The sequence below is a fragment of the Zingiber officinale genome, chromosome 9B, assembly GCF_018446385.1.
Source record: "Zingiber officinale cultivar Zhangliang chromosome 9B, Zo_v1.1, whole genome shotgun sequence".
In the NCBI taxonomy this organism is placed as follows: domain Eukaryota; kingdom Viridiplantae; phylum Streptophyta; class Magnoliopsida; order Zingiberales; family Zingiberaceae; genus Zingiber; species Zingiber officinale.
In genome coordinates this window covers 30,610,337-30,621,568 of record NC_056003.1, presented here as the reverse complement: position 1 = coordinate 30,621,568, position 11,232 = coordinate 30,610,337, and the positions used below count along the sequence as shown (strand labels likewise).

Here is an 11,232-nt window from a genome sequence, read left to right as displayed (position 1 = left end):
ACTATTTATTTTAATTTAAAAAAGAAAGTCGACAATTTGGCATCAGTGGAATCATACCATATATATATATATATATATATATTAATTTAAAAATATTCTTTCCAAATCATTTTTATTAATTATATATATATTTTTAATTTAAAAATATTCTTTCTAAATCATTTTTATTAATTATATACATATATATATATATATTAATTTAAAAAATATTCTTTCTAAATCATTTTTTTTTAATTATTTAAGTACGAGTTGGGAATTGACTCGGAGGAACAAGAGATGACCCGGATGCGGCCGAAGCGCCCTCCGCCGATGACCAATATCTCCACCTCGAATCCGCTGGCTCCTGGGTCGGTTTCCGCCGCCACCGCCGCTCGATCCAAGAGCAGCAAACGCTGCTGTTGCAGGAGCGGAGGAGCTTCACTTCTCGTCGCCATCGTCGCCATTTCCGCCCTGTTTTTCCTCTGGGTCACATGGAAGTGGACGCGCACGCCTCCGCCTTCTACTCAGCTCTACACTTTTGATATCGTCAATGAGTTCCCCCACGACCCGGATGCCTTCACCCAGGCAAGATCCCGCTCACCTTCATCCTCTTTATCTGACGATGTTCTTAGTATAGTTTAGTTGCATGCTTGATGATGCTTCACTTGTAATTTAGAATTTTGGTCGGCTCACTCGTGATTTTATGCCAGGGACTTATTCCTTCAGTCTGCAGTTTACATTAATAAAAGAATGCAGTAGTCGGCTGCTACATTGTTTTAGAAGAGGCAGCAAGATTGTAATTCTAACAAAGTTTGGATGCTATTGAAGAAATATAAATAAAGACCACCGATAATAAATTACCAGAAATATAAGAATTCCTGTCTTAGTTACTCCTATAATTTTGCAATATTAAAGACTCCAGAATTTTGTTTTGTTTCAAAGTCGGATCATGAATTCTGCAATTCAACTTGAAATTTCCGATAACATTGTAAATTCTTTAATTGTTTGAAATTATTTTACTCTCGACTTAAATTGTACCAATTCCTGGAAATTTAAGTTTGCATTTTTCTTCTTCCAAATTTAAGGTTATCTTTCAATGTAAACTGAGTGGTATTTCTATAAGGTAGGATGAAAAAATAACATATATGATTGCATTAGAAGCTATTATGGATGTGCACAGTGTGCTATTTTTGTTCTGTCTAGTATGTGTTCATTGTAAATATTATTTTTCCTACCAATCATATTGTCGTATGATGCTATATTGATTTATTTGATTTTTCAAAACTCAACAGGTGATAAGAATAAACTACACTTTGGTTATTGATTTTATCCCATTTTCTTTCTTATTAATTGTTCTATGACACTTCTTGTTTTTCATATTCAATTCAATTTTTTATATGGACGTGATGTGAATTTTTTTTCTAAATCTTCACAGGGTCTTGTTTATGGAGGAAATGAAACATTGTTTGAATCCACTGGTCTCTATTCCAAAGTAAGCTAGATTTCATTATGAGTCCTACATAATAAAGCTTAAGTTGTTCTCACATTTGCCTTCCTTTTTATCATCTCTACGTTGGTATTTGCTAAAGGGACCATATAAACTTCGTTTCTATCCCAAAAGGTGCCACAAGGCTCATTCCTTCTTTGTGCTGCACTCTGTAATTTATGATATCCCTTAAAGATTTTACCTTTACTGTGTGAGTTTAAATACTAAAAATCTCAGTCTTAAAAAAGCTAAAAAAGGGCTATAGGATTATTCAAAAAAAAAAAATGCAGAGTGCCTTACAATTAGTTATTATCCTAAGTTGATGACCTTATTTTTCAAAAAATAACCACCAACATTTTCAAAAAGCTCACAAGCTTAATTCTTAGTTTCCATAGAACAGAATCCTGTGTCATTATAGGAATTAGTTAATATTGACAATTATAGGAATTGTTGCTGTGTTTAATTTGATGTCATCTGTTTATTTGGATTTATTCACCTAGTTTCGAGTCATTGTGGAGAAAATATAAAAATTATAATTACGTGGATTCAGTATTTTTTGATGTCATTTATAAAATGTTATGCTGATATTCTGACATCAATTGAATACAACTGACTATTATCTATACTTGTTTAATTCTTATTTTTAGTGACTCCTTTTTTATATTTTGTGGTGCACAGTCATCAGTCAGAGAAGTTCTTCTGCAAACTGGGAAGGTAATTCTCTATTACACTATCCATGGATTTTCATTATTTGAACTGCTATTGCATTTATTTTAGTAATTTTTGGCAATGGAATCTAATCTATATAATTCCATGATTCCTTGAACGTCCTTTTCAACTGCTGCACTTCTTGATGTCTTCCTTCAATTAATACTGGGTTTATATTATTGATGCTTGAATTAGATATGCGGTTTTTTGAACAACACAAACTTTTCATTTCATGATGAGTTATACTCAACTTTTTCATCCAGTGTGGTTAATTGCATTAGATGTGTATGTTTTCTTTAACAACTCAACTTTCTCATTTCATGATGATTTGTGGTCTCAATCATCTAAGGGGATGAATTGCGAGAGGTGCAATTATTGGTATAGTGTAGATTAATTTTTGTTGGATGAAACCTTAGATAGCTAGATATAAGTATATAACTAAATCATCCTTGCCGTTGGTCTAATGAAATCCTTATACATAGCTGGATGGACCCTTGTGCATTAGGCTTGTTTATCAACGGTGTGCAATGCCCATATTAAATCTATGATTTTTTTTTTTTTAATTTTTTCATATAAAAGTAAGGGGGCGTTTGGTTCTTTCCTAGGAATAGGAATCGGAATGGGAATCATTGTATTGTGGAATGGGAATAGGTATGAGCATGGATATCACTCTTAAAAGCAATGTTTGGTTAGTTGTATATCTTCTATCGGAATAAATCAAAGTTTCCTTTTTTACCCTTAAAGGAAAATAAGAGAAAAAATTAGATGTGAGAGAAAGATGAATGTGAGAGAAAAATATGATGAAAGAGAATGATGAGAGAGAAAGTATTATGAGAGAGAAAGTGTGATAAGAAAGAATGATGAGAGAGAAAGTGTGATGAGAGAAAATGAAAAAAAAGAGTGTGATTAGAGAGAGCATGATGAGAGAAAATATGATGTGAGAGAAAGTATGATAGGAGAGGATGAAGAGAGAGAAAATATAGTGAGAAAAAATGAGGAGAGAGAGTGTGATGAGAGAGATTGAGGAGAGAGAAAGTATGGTGAGAGAAAAAAGAACAGTGAATATGATGGAAGAGATTGAGGAGAGAGAAAGTATGATGAGAGAGAAAGTGTGTTGAGGAAAAAAGAAGTAAGTGTGATAAGAGAGATTGAGGAGAGAGAAAGTGTGTTGAGGAAAAAAGGAGGAAGTGTGATAAGAGAGATTGAGGAGAGAGAAAGTATGATGAGAGAGAAAGTGTGATGAGAAAAAAGAGTGTGATGGGAGAGATTGAGGAGAGAGAAAGTGTGATAAGGAACAAAAGAAGGAAGAGAGTGCGATGGAAGAGATTGAGGAGAGAGAAAGTATGATGAGAGAGAAAGTGTAATGAGAAAAAAAGAGGAAAGAGAGTGTGATAGGAGAGATTAAGGAGAGAGAAAGTGTGTGATAAAATGATGAGAGAGAAACAATGATGAGAGAGAAAAATGTAATGAGAGAGAATAAGGAGAGATAAGTGATATAAAAGAAAAAATAAATAAATAAATTTTGATATTTGATATTAATAGAGAAAATTTTAGTTTTAAGTCAAGGGTATTTTTGGAATAAGGGAATATTTTGATTGATGAAAATAGGGTAATGGCTCATTGAAGGGGAGGTACATGGGAATGAGTCATTACCCAATTTCAAGGATTCATTCCCTTATTTGTATTCCTATTCCTATAATCCAAACATTAACAATGGGAATCAATGATTCCCATTCCCATTCCCCACTCTTATTACCCTAAACCAAACGCCCCCTAAATTTAGTAGTCATGTGATCAACTGTTGTTTCTGTGTGTGTTTTTTAATAAATGATAGAATATCTATTATTTCATGTTTTTCAGGTTATGGTTTCTCATCAAATGGATGCGTCCTTCTTCGGGGAAGGTCTCACTCTTTTTGGCGAAAGGTTACAAATCAATTTTCTTAGCTACTCTATTATGTTACATCTTGGGGGGAGAGTGATTGAACTAATAAGCTATTTTATTAATTAACTAGTAGTATTATTAGAAGTCATGGCTATATTTTCAGATAATTTATTAGGCCTCAAGCCTATCTATACATGGATTGTAGTTTCCTTTGGTGAAGGATACACTACAACAATACAATACATTATTTTCCCCTCTCAACTAAGCATATTTCCCTCTTAGATAGGCATAAGTTGATAGCACTTTCTGTTGGTTAAATGACAAATCTCATAGTCAAGTAATTCTTTTCTTATTTTATTCCAAAGAATCCTATTAATTTGTTATTATTTTCTTGCTACACAGGTTGTACCAAGTTACCTGGTTAACAAACACAGGTTTCATCTATGATCGACATAACATTAGGGAGGTTTGTTCTTCACTAATTAGATCTTTTCATATATTCTTCCTTCATTTTCCAAGATAATTTTCAGTAAACATTGATTGTAGCTTATGAGGTGACGTATGAAGTTTTTACTTCCTTTTTCTGTTTTGGAAATATATGTTTTATACCAATGACATATGTACGGAAACTGTAGTTACCTTGGTACAAATTGCAAAATTGTAGAACTTCTTTGATACACGTACCAGGGTACTGGAGAGGTTCCAACATGTTTTGTAGATCTATGAACACATACAAGCAAAGGGAATATTTCATCATGCCTTTCGGCATATATATATCTATTGTTTGTGTGTTTTGTGTAAAATAATTTGTTTGCGTAAAATATTTTCTAAGAACTATAGGGAAAATTGTTTTTTTGTGTTTAGTTATGATACGGACAAAATGTTTTCCCTTTCTTTGGTCCATTTCCTTCCATGACTAAAATTGGCAAAATGAACATTTTTTTTATCATGGAAGTTGCTCAACATCAGTGGAAGGGGTCTATTTCTGGAATCTAAAGGGGGCAAAGATGTCGGGCTTAGAGAGATGAAACTTGGACACAAGTGAGGCCGAGGTAGTGGGAGCATTGATATCGTGGTTGGTGGGAGAGCATGAGATGGAGAGGTGGTGAGGGCAAGCGGGAGGTGGAACCGGGGGGCACAATCTTGTGCTTGATGGGGACAAATGGAATGGAGGCAACAAGAATTGATGTAGTGTTCAAACAAGGGTTGGAGGTAGTGGATGAGGCTTGAGGGGAGAGAAGAGATAATGACTCGTGTGAGGGAAAATAACTTCTGCTCATTTTGATTGGAAGCCATTTTCCCTCAAAGTCCACATTTTTTTGTTAACTGACACAAACATTTTCATTGGCCATGATTTTTATATTACACTAAAGTCTAAACACTAGAAAACCTAAAGAGTATTTTATGTAAATGCATTTTACATGAAACAAATGAACCCATAGATGAATTGTCTTTATCCTTTCTTGTTGTACCTATTACTCTAGGTTAACCTTGTTGAAATGACCCCACTGGTGGAGACTATCATTATAAAAGTGTATTTTTCTTAACTGTGTTCTGAAAAGAACCTGCAAAATTAACAATCCAAATGGAAACAGCTAAGTGATATAGAACCATAGTTCTGCAATCTTATTCACTTTTTGACCAGTACTACTAGAATTGTTTTAGGTGATTGAACATACTGACTTTGCCTGAGTAAGATTTGCCATATGCATATGAATTCAACTTCATGAGAAAGACATAAGACAAAGGTTAGTATTAGCATTAGTAACTTACCAAATATGCTAGACCTTGTATTGCATTTTAAGAAAATGGGACATGATATTGTTCCTGGAAATCAATTTCCCTTCTGAGTTAATAAGTGGATAGATATACAACTGTTATATCAAAGCCTCATCCACCTTTTCCATCAATCTGGCATGTGCTATATCCTTTCACAAAGTTCCAACAATGATTCTCTTACAATCATAATCATCCTCCTTTTCAGCAGAATGTCCTGTGACCCTTCACTTGATCTTTCCTTTGCTCTTATTGGATATTCAACCTGATTTGTCTAGTAAGGGAGAATAATGAGACAAGCTAATGCTTCTTAGTTCATAGCTGATATATGCCAATTTTCAATTGGATCATCTTGAAAGGTTAGACTCCACATTAAAATTCTCCTACGCAAGATTTAATGTTAGACATACTATATTATGCACCTTCAACCACTTGAATGATGAATCATCAACCCATTTGCTCTTTAGGTGTGAGTTTGCCAAATTCTGTTCAAAGGCTTACTCTTGCCTACAATATTTCACAAGCCCAGCAAGATACCCTGTTCAAACATTTCCCTAATCAAAATATCTATGAGAAGCATCAAATTTGGATGTATTTGGGCATTTGGTTGAAAGAAATAGTAGAACTTTTGGTTAATGTGCTAGACAATCTTCAGAACTCTTCAATTGGTTGGTCACACATCATCCTTTTGCACAATTGATTACCATATTTGATTACTGTGCACATATTCTTTACATCCATGTGCATAAATTCCATTAGATAGTTGTGCCAAAGTAAGTTAAAATAATCATTTCTATTGCGTGAACAATCATTTGTATTTTGACTATAGATTATTGCACGTAGAATTGTATATACATGAGCTATCAATTTTGAAAGTAATTATTTTTCCACAATTGATGGAGCAGAAGGATAGGTTTACTCATCCTATGAGTGATGGTTGGGGATTAGCGACTGATGGCAAGATCCTTTATGCAACCGATGGAACTTCGACTCTATATCATCTTGATCCCCAGACTTTGAAAGGTTTGCAGTAGTTATACAATTGTGTTATTTTCGTATTGATTATGATTTTCTTTTTTTTATTCCTGCAGAAATTAGAAGAGTAACTGTCAAATATAATGATCATGAAATTCCTTTTCTTAATGAGTTGGAATATGTAGATGGGGAAGTATGGGCAAATGTTTGGCAGGTATGGCAATTGTTCCCCTTCAGATAATAATTGTAGTAGATAATCTTTTGTTTTAATTGGTTCTGAAAATACTCATCATATGAATCCACATGACCAACATATTATTATTCTTCCAACAGATATTGTGAACCAACTCCGAATTTTAGGCATACAAAGTTTTAGTATTTTGTATGCATTTTAGGCATACAAAATTTTAGTATTTTGTGGCATTTGTGTTAATCTTCGAGCTGTTATTTCTTTCACAATTTTTTATTTCTGTCATCAACCACATGAAATTATAGGATTGGAGTTTCATTTTCATTTCTTTGTTAATTTGAAAATCATTTATTCTCATTCATACACTAGTTAAGCATGTCCAGAGTCCCACTAAATCTATACAGAAATGTTAACTACCTCATGGTGCAGACAGATTGCATAGCTAGAATATCACATGAAGATGGCAAGGTACTAAGTTGGATTGCTCTCCATGAATTAAGGTACATGATTTCATCAAATGATTTGTTCTATTAGATATTTGAATTTTAAACTTGAAACATCGGTATAGATTGTTAAGTTTGACCAGACAATCACTTGTGAAAAAGCCTGATCTGTCAAAATCTCCCATGTGATCAGGCAGACTATGATAGCCCAAGCCTAATACATGGATTAACTTACGGAAGGAATCATTGTTTCAATTACCAACATGCAAATGAACTAAAGTCTCCTAACGGATACAATATCAAGGCGAAGTTTAATTGTGTCATAAACTATATGTTATTTTAAGCCTATTGGGAAGGGATCAATTTATACCTTTTATTTTGTATGTGTATTCTTAACATTCATCATTATTTTAGCTACTTCACATTGAAATTGAATCTGTGATGTTTTCAACAGGCAAGGATTGATGAGATCCGGTTACACTGTGAGTTCCTAATTTATGTTTCCCTTTATTTCTACCTTTGAACTATAGATTTGCATTTTGTGCGTTTGGGAGGTCACACCTTATTTTCCCTTTCAACAAGCTTTAAGTTCATCTTGGTGAAAAACTTTTCTATGTTTCCTGGTTTTAGGTCACTCTGGGCTTAGCATCTAGAACCTCAATTACCATTAAAACCCATAATAACTTTGTGAAAATTTAAATGGTAGCCTAAACGAGACTTACTTTTTTTACTTGGCAAACCCCAATTCTGAAGGTCTTTTATGGGATTTGGTATATGGACTTTCCAGCCTAGTTTGTGTGAAGCATTTCTTGATTGATTGCGCATCCAAGGAGTATTAACTAAAACTGGTCGGGTCTTGAGGGTTTGGAGGAACAAAAGTGTTTTTTTGTTCATGACACAAGTACTCCGTTACCTTATTGGTATAAGGAAAATGACCTGATTAAATTAGGAGACTTGATGTTTATAAATATAATAGTTTTGCCTTTGACTCAGCGAATCATGTCAACTTTGTTTTCTTTAAACCATCCCAGCTTGCCCTTAATTTACTTTGATTCATGGTGGAATTGGTCTACATTGAAATGACACTAAAATTTTGGGTCTGAATCAATATCTTTAGACTCAACAGCAGAAACACATTGAAGGGTTCCCTAGTTGTTAATAAAACAAGGCTCTAGTTACGGGTGGTACAGGCTGATCACTATAGTTTACAATAAAGCTAAGACAATTCAAACACAATTTTATATCAATTCAAACAAAATGCAAAATGCTCTAGCGTATGTAGAATCAAACGAACACAAGGGCTTGGCGAGGCATTCCTTGATCAAATCATCGAGTGAGCAACATAGCGCCCCGTCGTAAATACTATATACACTGTTCTCAGACCTAATTATTGGTGCACCTTCTTTATTTTTTTATTTAATCTAATTTACAACTTTTCCAGGGCATTGATGTTCTGAATGGCATTGCTTGGGATGACGAAAAGAAGCGTTTGTTTGGTAAGTTTGTGTATAACTTCTTTTCTTCTGCTTCAACCTTTTTTTCTCTGAAAGAGAACACTACTTTTCTCACTTAAATTTGGGTCATGTTTAACATAATTCTTTGTCTCTATGGTTTCGTCTTACCAGTGACAGGTAAGTTATGGCCGAAGCTTTATCAGATCAAGTTTCGCCCAGTTACTGATCGACTAAATAGAAGGATCGAAGACCTTTGCTACCCGTGAAGATGAACTTAATATTAATATTAATCTTAGTACTAATTATGAGAGGATTGTAAAAGGTTCATTTTGTACCATATATCATTATTAATAAAAGGTAAAATTGATTATTATATTTATTTCAGTTCAGTGTTGATTGAATAAGTATAATAATGTCCTTAGATAGTAGGTTCTTATCTACAACATATCAATTAGTTGAATTGATAGTGAAATATTATAGATATACATAGAACACTACTCTTAACTATTTCTAGTCAAACATTAATATACAAAGACAATATTAATACGTTGAGACTAGCATGTAGGTTAACGGATGGCTTAATATCACAAGTCATGGATATAGGATATCAGGTTGACACATGAGTATATATTAGAAAATATATATTGAATAGTCCGTCATGAGAATGTTTCATAGATCGTTATATGAGTGTCATAAATATTCTCATGTGACTATTGATATGAATAGTCCTTAGACCTGAAGTCACTACGGTTTCCTACATAAGGAGTTGTGTATTCTGGTATCGGTAAACGCCACCTGTAACAAGGTAGACAATAAAATTGATCACTGAGTATGCAATGAATTATGCGGAGGGATGTCAGTGATCTAGATGGAATCTATCCCTTCCATATGACGAAAGTGATATCTGTGGGCTCCTTGATTAGGAGGACACAAGAAAGCATGACCATGTGCAAATGAGTCAATATGAGATATTGAGCTTATTTGATTGAGTGTGTCTATTTAGAGATCAAGAAACACAAAAGTTGATAAGAGGATGTCATGATCTATGCCTCATTGATCAATCAAGATATCAAGCATAGAGGGACTAAGTCATACAAGATAATAGCCACGGATAGGTTAGGTCGGATCTCGACTTTCTCGTCACTTAGGTAGCAATGATGCCTTGCTAGATGCCACTCATTGCTTATGTATCTAAATGTTGATTTGGGTATATTGTCAACGTTACGAGAACCTATTGGGTCACACACACAGAACAAGTAGATTTGGAGATGAGTTTATATGATGAATCATTTGATTAAGTCTAATTCGAATTGGACTTATTGAGTTACACTCAATTGGATCTAATTATTAGATTCAGTCTAATTCAAACTAGACTCAAGGAGTCAATTTGAATTAATGAAATAGTGATTCATTGAATTTTAATTGTATGAGATTAATTGAGTAAGACTCGATTGAATTATACTTGAGTTAGACTCAAGTGAATTAGACTTGAGTTAGACTCAAGTGAGGAGACTTGAGTTAGACTTAAGTGAGGATTAATGAGATATTCATTGAATTTCGAAATTCAATGATTCATTTATTTAATTTTCGAAATTGAATTTTAAATGAGGAGTTTCAAATGTGGTCCTTAATGGAGGTTAAATGCTCATTAAGACTATTAATGCTAATTAAGTATTTTCATTGGATGAAAATACTTAATCATTTTTTCTCTTCATTTTTGGTGTAGATTTTCATTCTCCTTCCTCTTCTCTCCCTCTCTTGGCCGAAACCCCTTGGTGTGGTTGCTAGTACAATCTTAGGTGGTTTCCGTCTCCACTTGTGAGTTTATGAGACAAACGAGCGCTTGTTCGTGTGGATATTGTAGAGGCATGAACGTGAGATTGCGCTGTATCCGAGCTGTCGAGAGTCTGTGAGCACGTACCAAGGGTATAATCTCTCATGCTCTTATGTAAACTTAGTATATTTATTTTTTTCCCTTCGCATAGATCTCCTGAAGGAACTAGTATTTTTCCGCTGCACGTTTACGTATTTAGCGCATCTAGTTTCTTACACTTAATTTGGTTAAGGTAATGCTCTTCATTTTTCTAGAGGTACGATGATCAACATGACCATCGATCTGTTGTTTTAGCTTCATAGTGCATACAAATTATGCAAATACTCGAAGAGCCCAGATCATTAATTTGATTCAAATGATAAGCAAAGTAGAAAGCACAGCATGCTTTATGTAAAATCTCAGACATTTTGATCTTGAGAGACATCTGTTTTTTTAAATGATGTCGTGGTCTCGTAATGCTACCAATCATTATGAAAATACTTTGCATTTTGAGTTATGCATTT

The 11,232-nt window shown here is 33.9% G+C and overlaps 1 protein-coding gene across 1 annotated transcript; it reads left to right on the top strand.

Moving 5' to 3' along the window:
* The first annotated feature begins 263 nt into the window (after window positions 1–263).
* On the top strand, window positions 264–9,279 carry LOC122024683 (glutaminyl-peptide cyclotransferase-like). The gene is made up of 11 exons (XM_042583355.1): window positions 264–564; window positions 1,415–1,471; window positions 2,144–2,179; window positions 4,034–4,098; window positions 4,460–4,523; window positions 6,739–6,856; window positions 6,925–7,022; window positions 7,428–7,498; window positions 7,896–7,923; window positions 8,883–8,937; window positions 9,067–9,279. Exons 1-11 carry the CDS (start codon window positions 277–279, stop codon window positions 9,159–9,161), a joined length of 975 nt encoding a protein of 324 aa, XP_042439289.1. The 5' UTR covers window positions 264–276; the 3' UTR covers window positions 9,162–9,279.
* Window positions 9,280–11,232: the final 1,953 nt, after the last annotated feature.

Coding starts and splice junctions, on each gene's coding strand:
- LOC122024683 (XM_042583355.1), top strand. CDS start 277: ATGACCCGGATGCGGCCGAAGCGCCCTCCGCCGATGACCAATATCTCC. Junction 565..1,414: donor ACCCGGATGCCTTCACCCAG/GCAAGATCCCGC, acceptor AAATCTTCACAG/GGTCTTGTTTATGGAGGAAA. Junction 7,499..7,895: donor ATTGCTCTCCATGAATTAAG/GTACATGATTTC, acceptor TGTTTTCAACAG/GCAAGGATTGATGAGATCCG.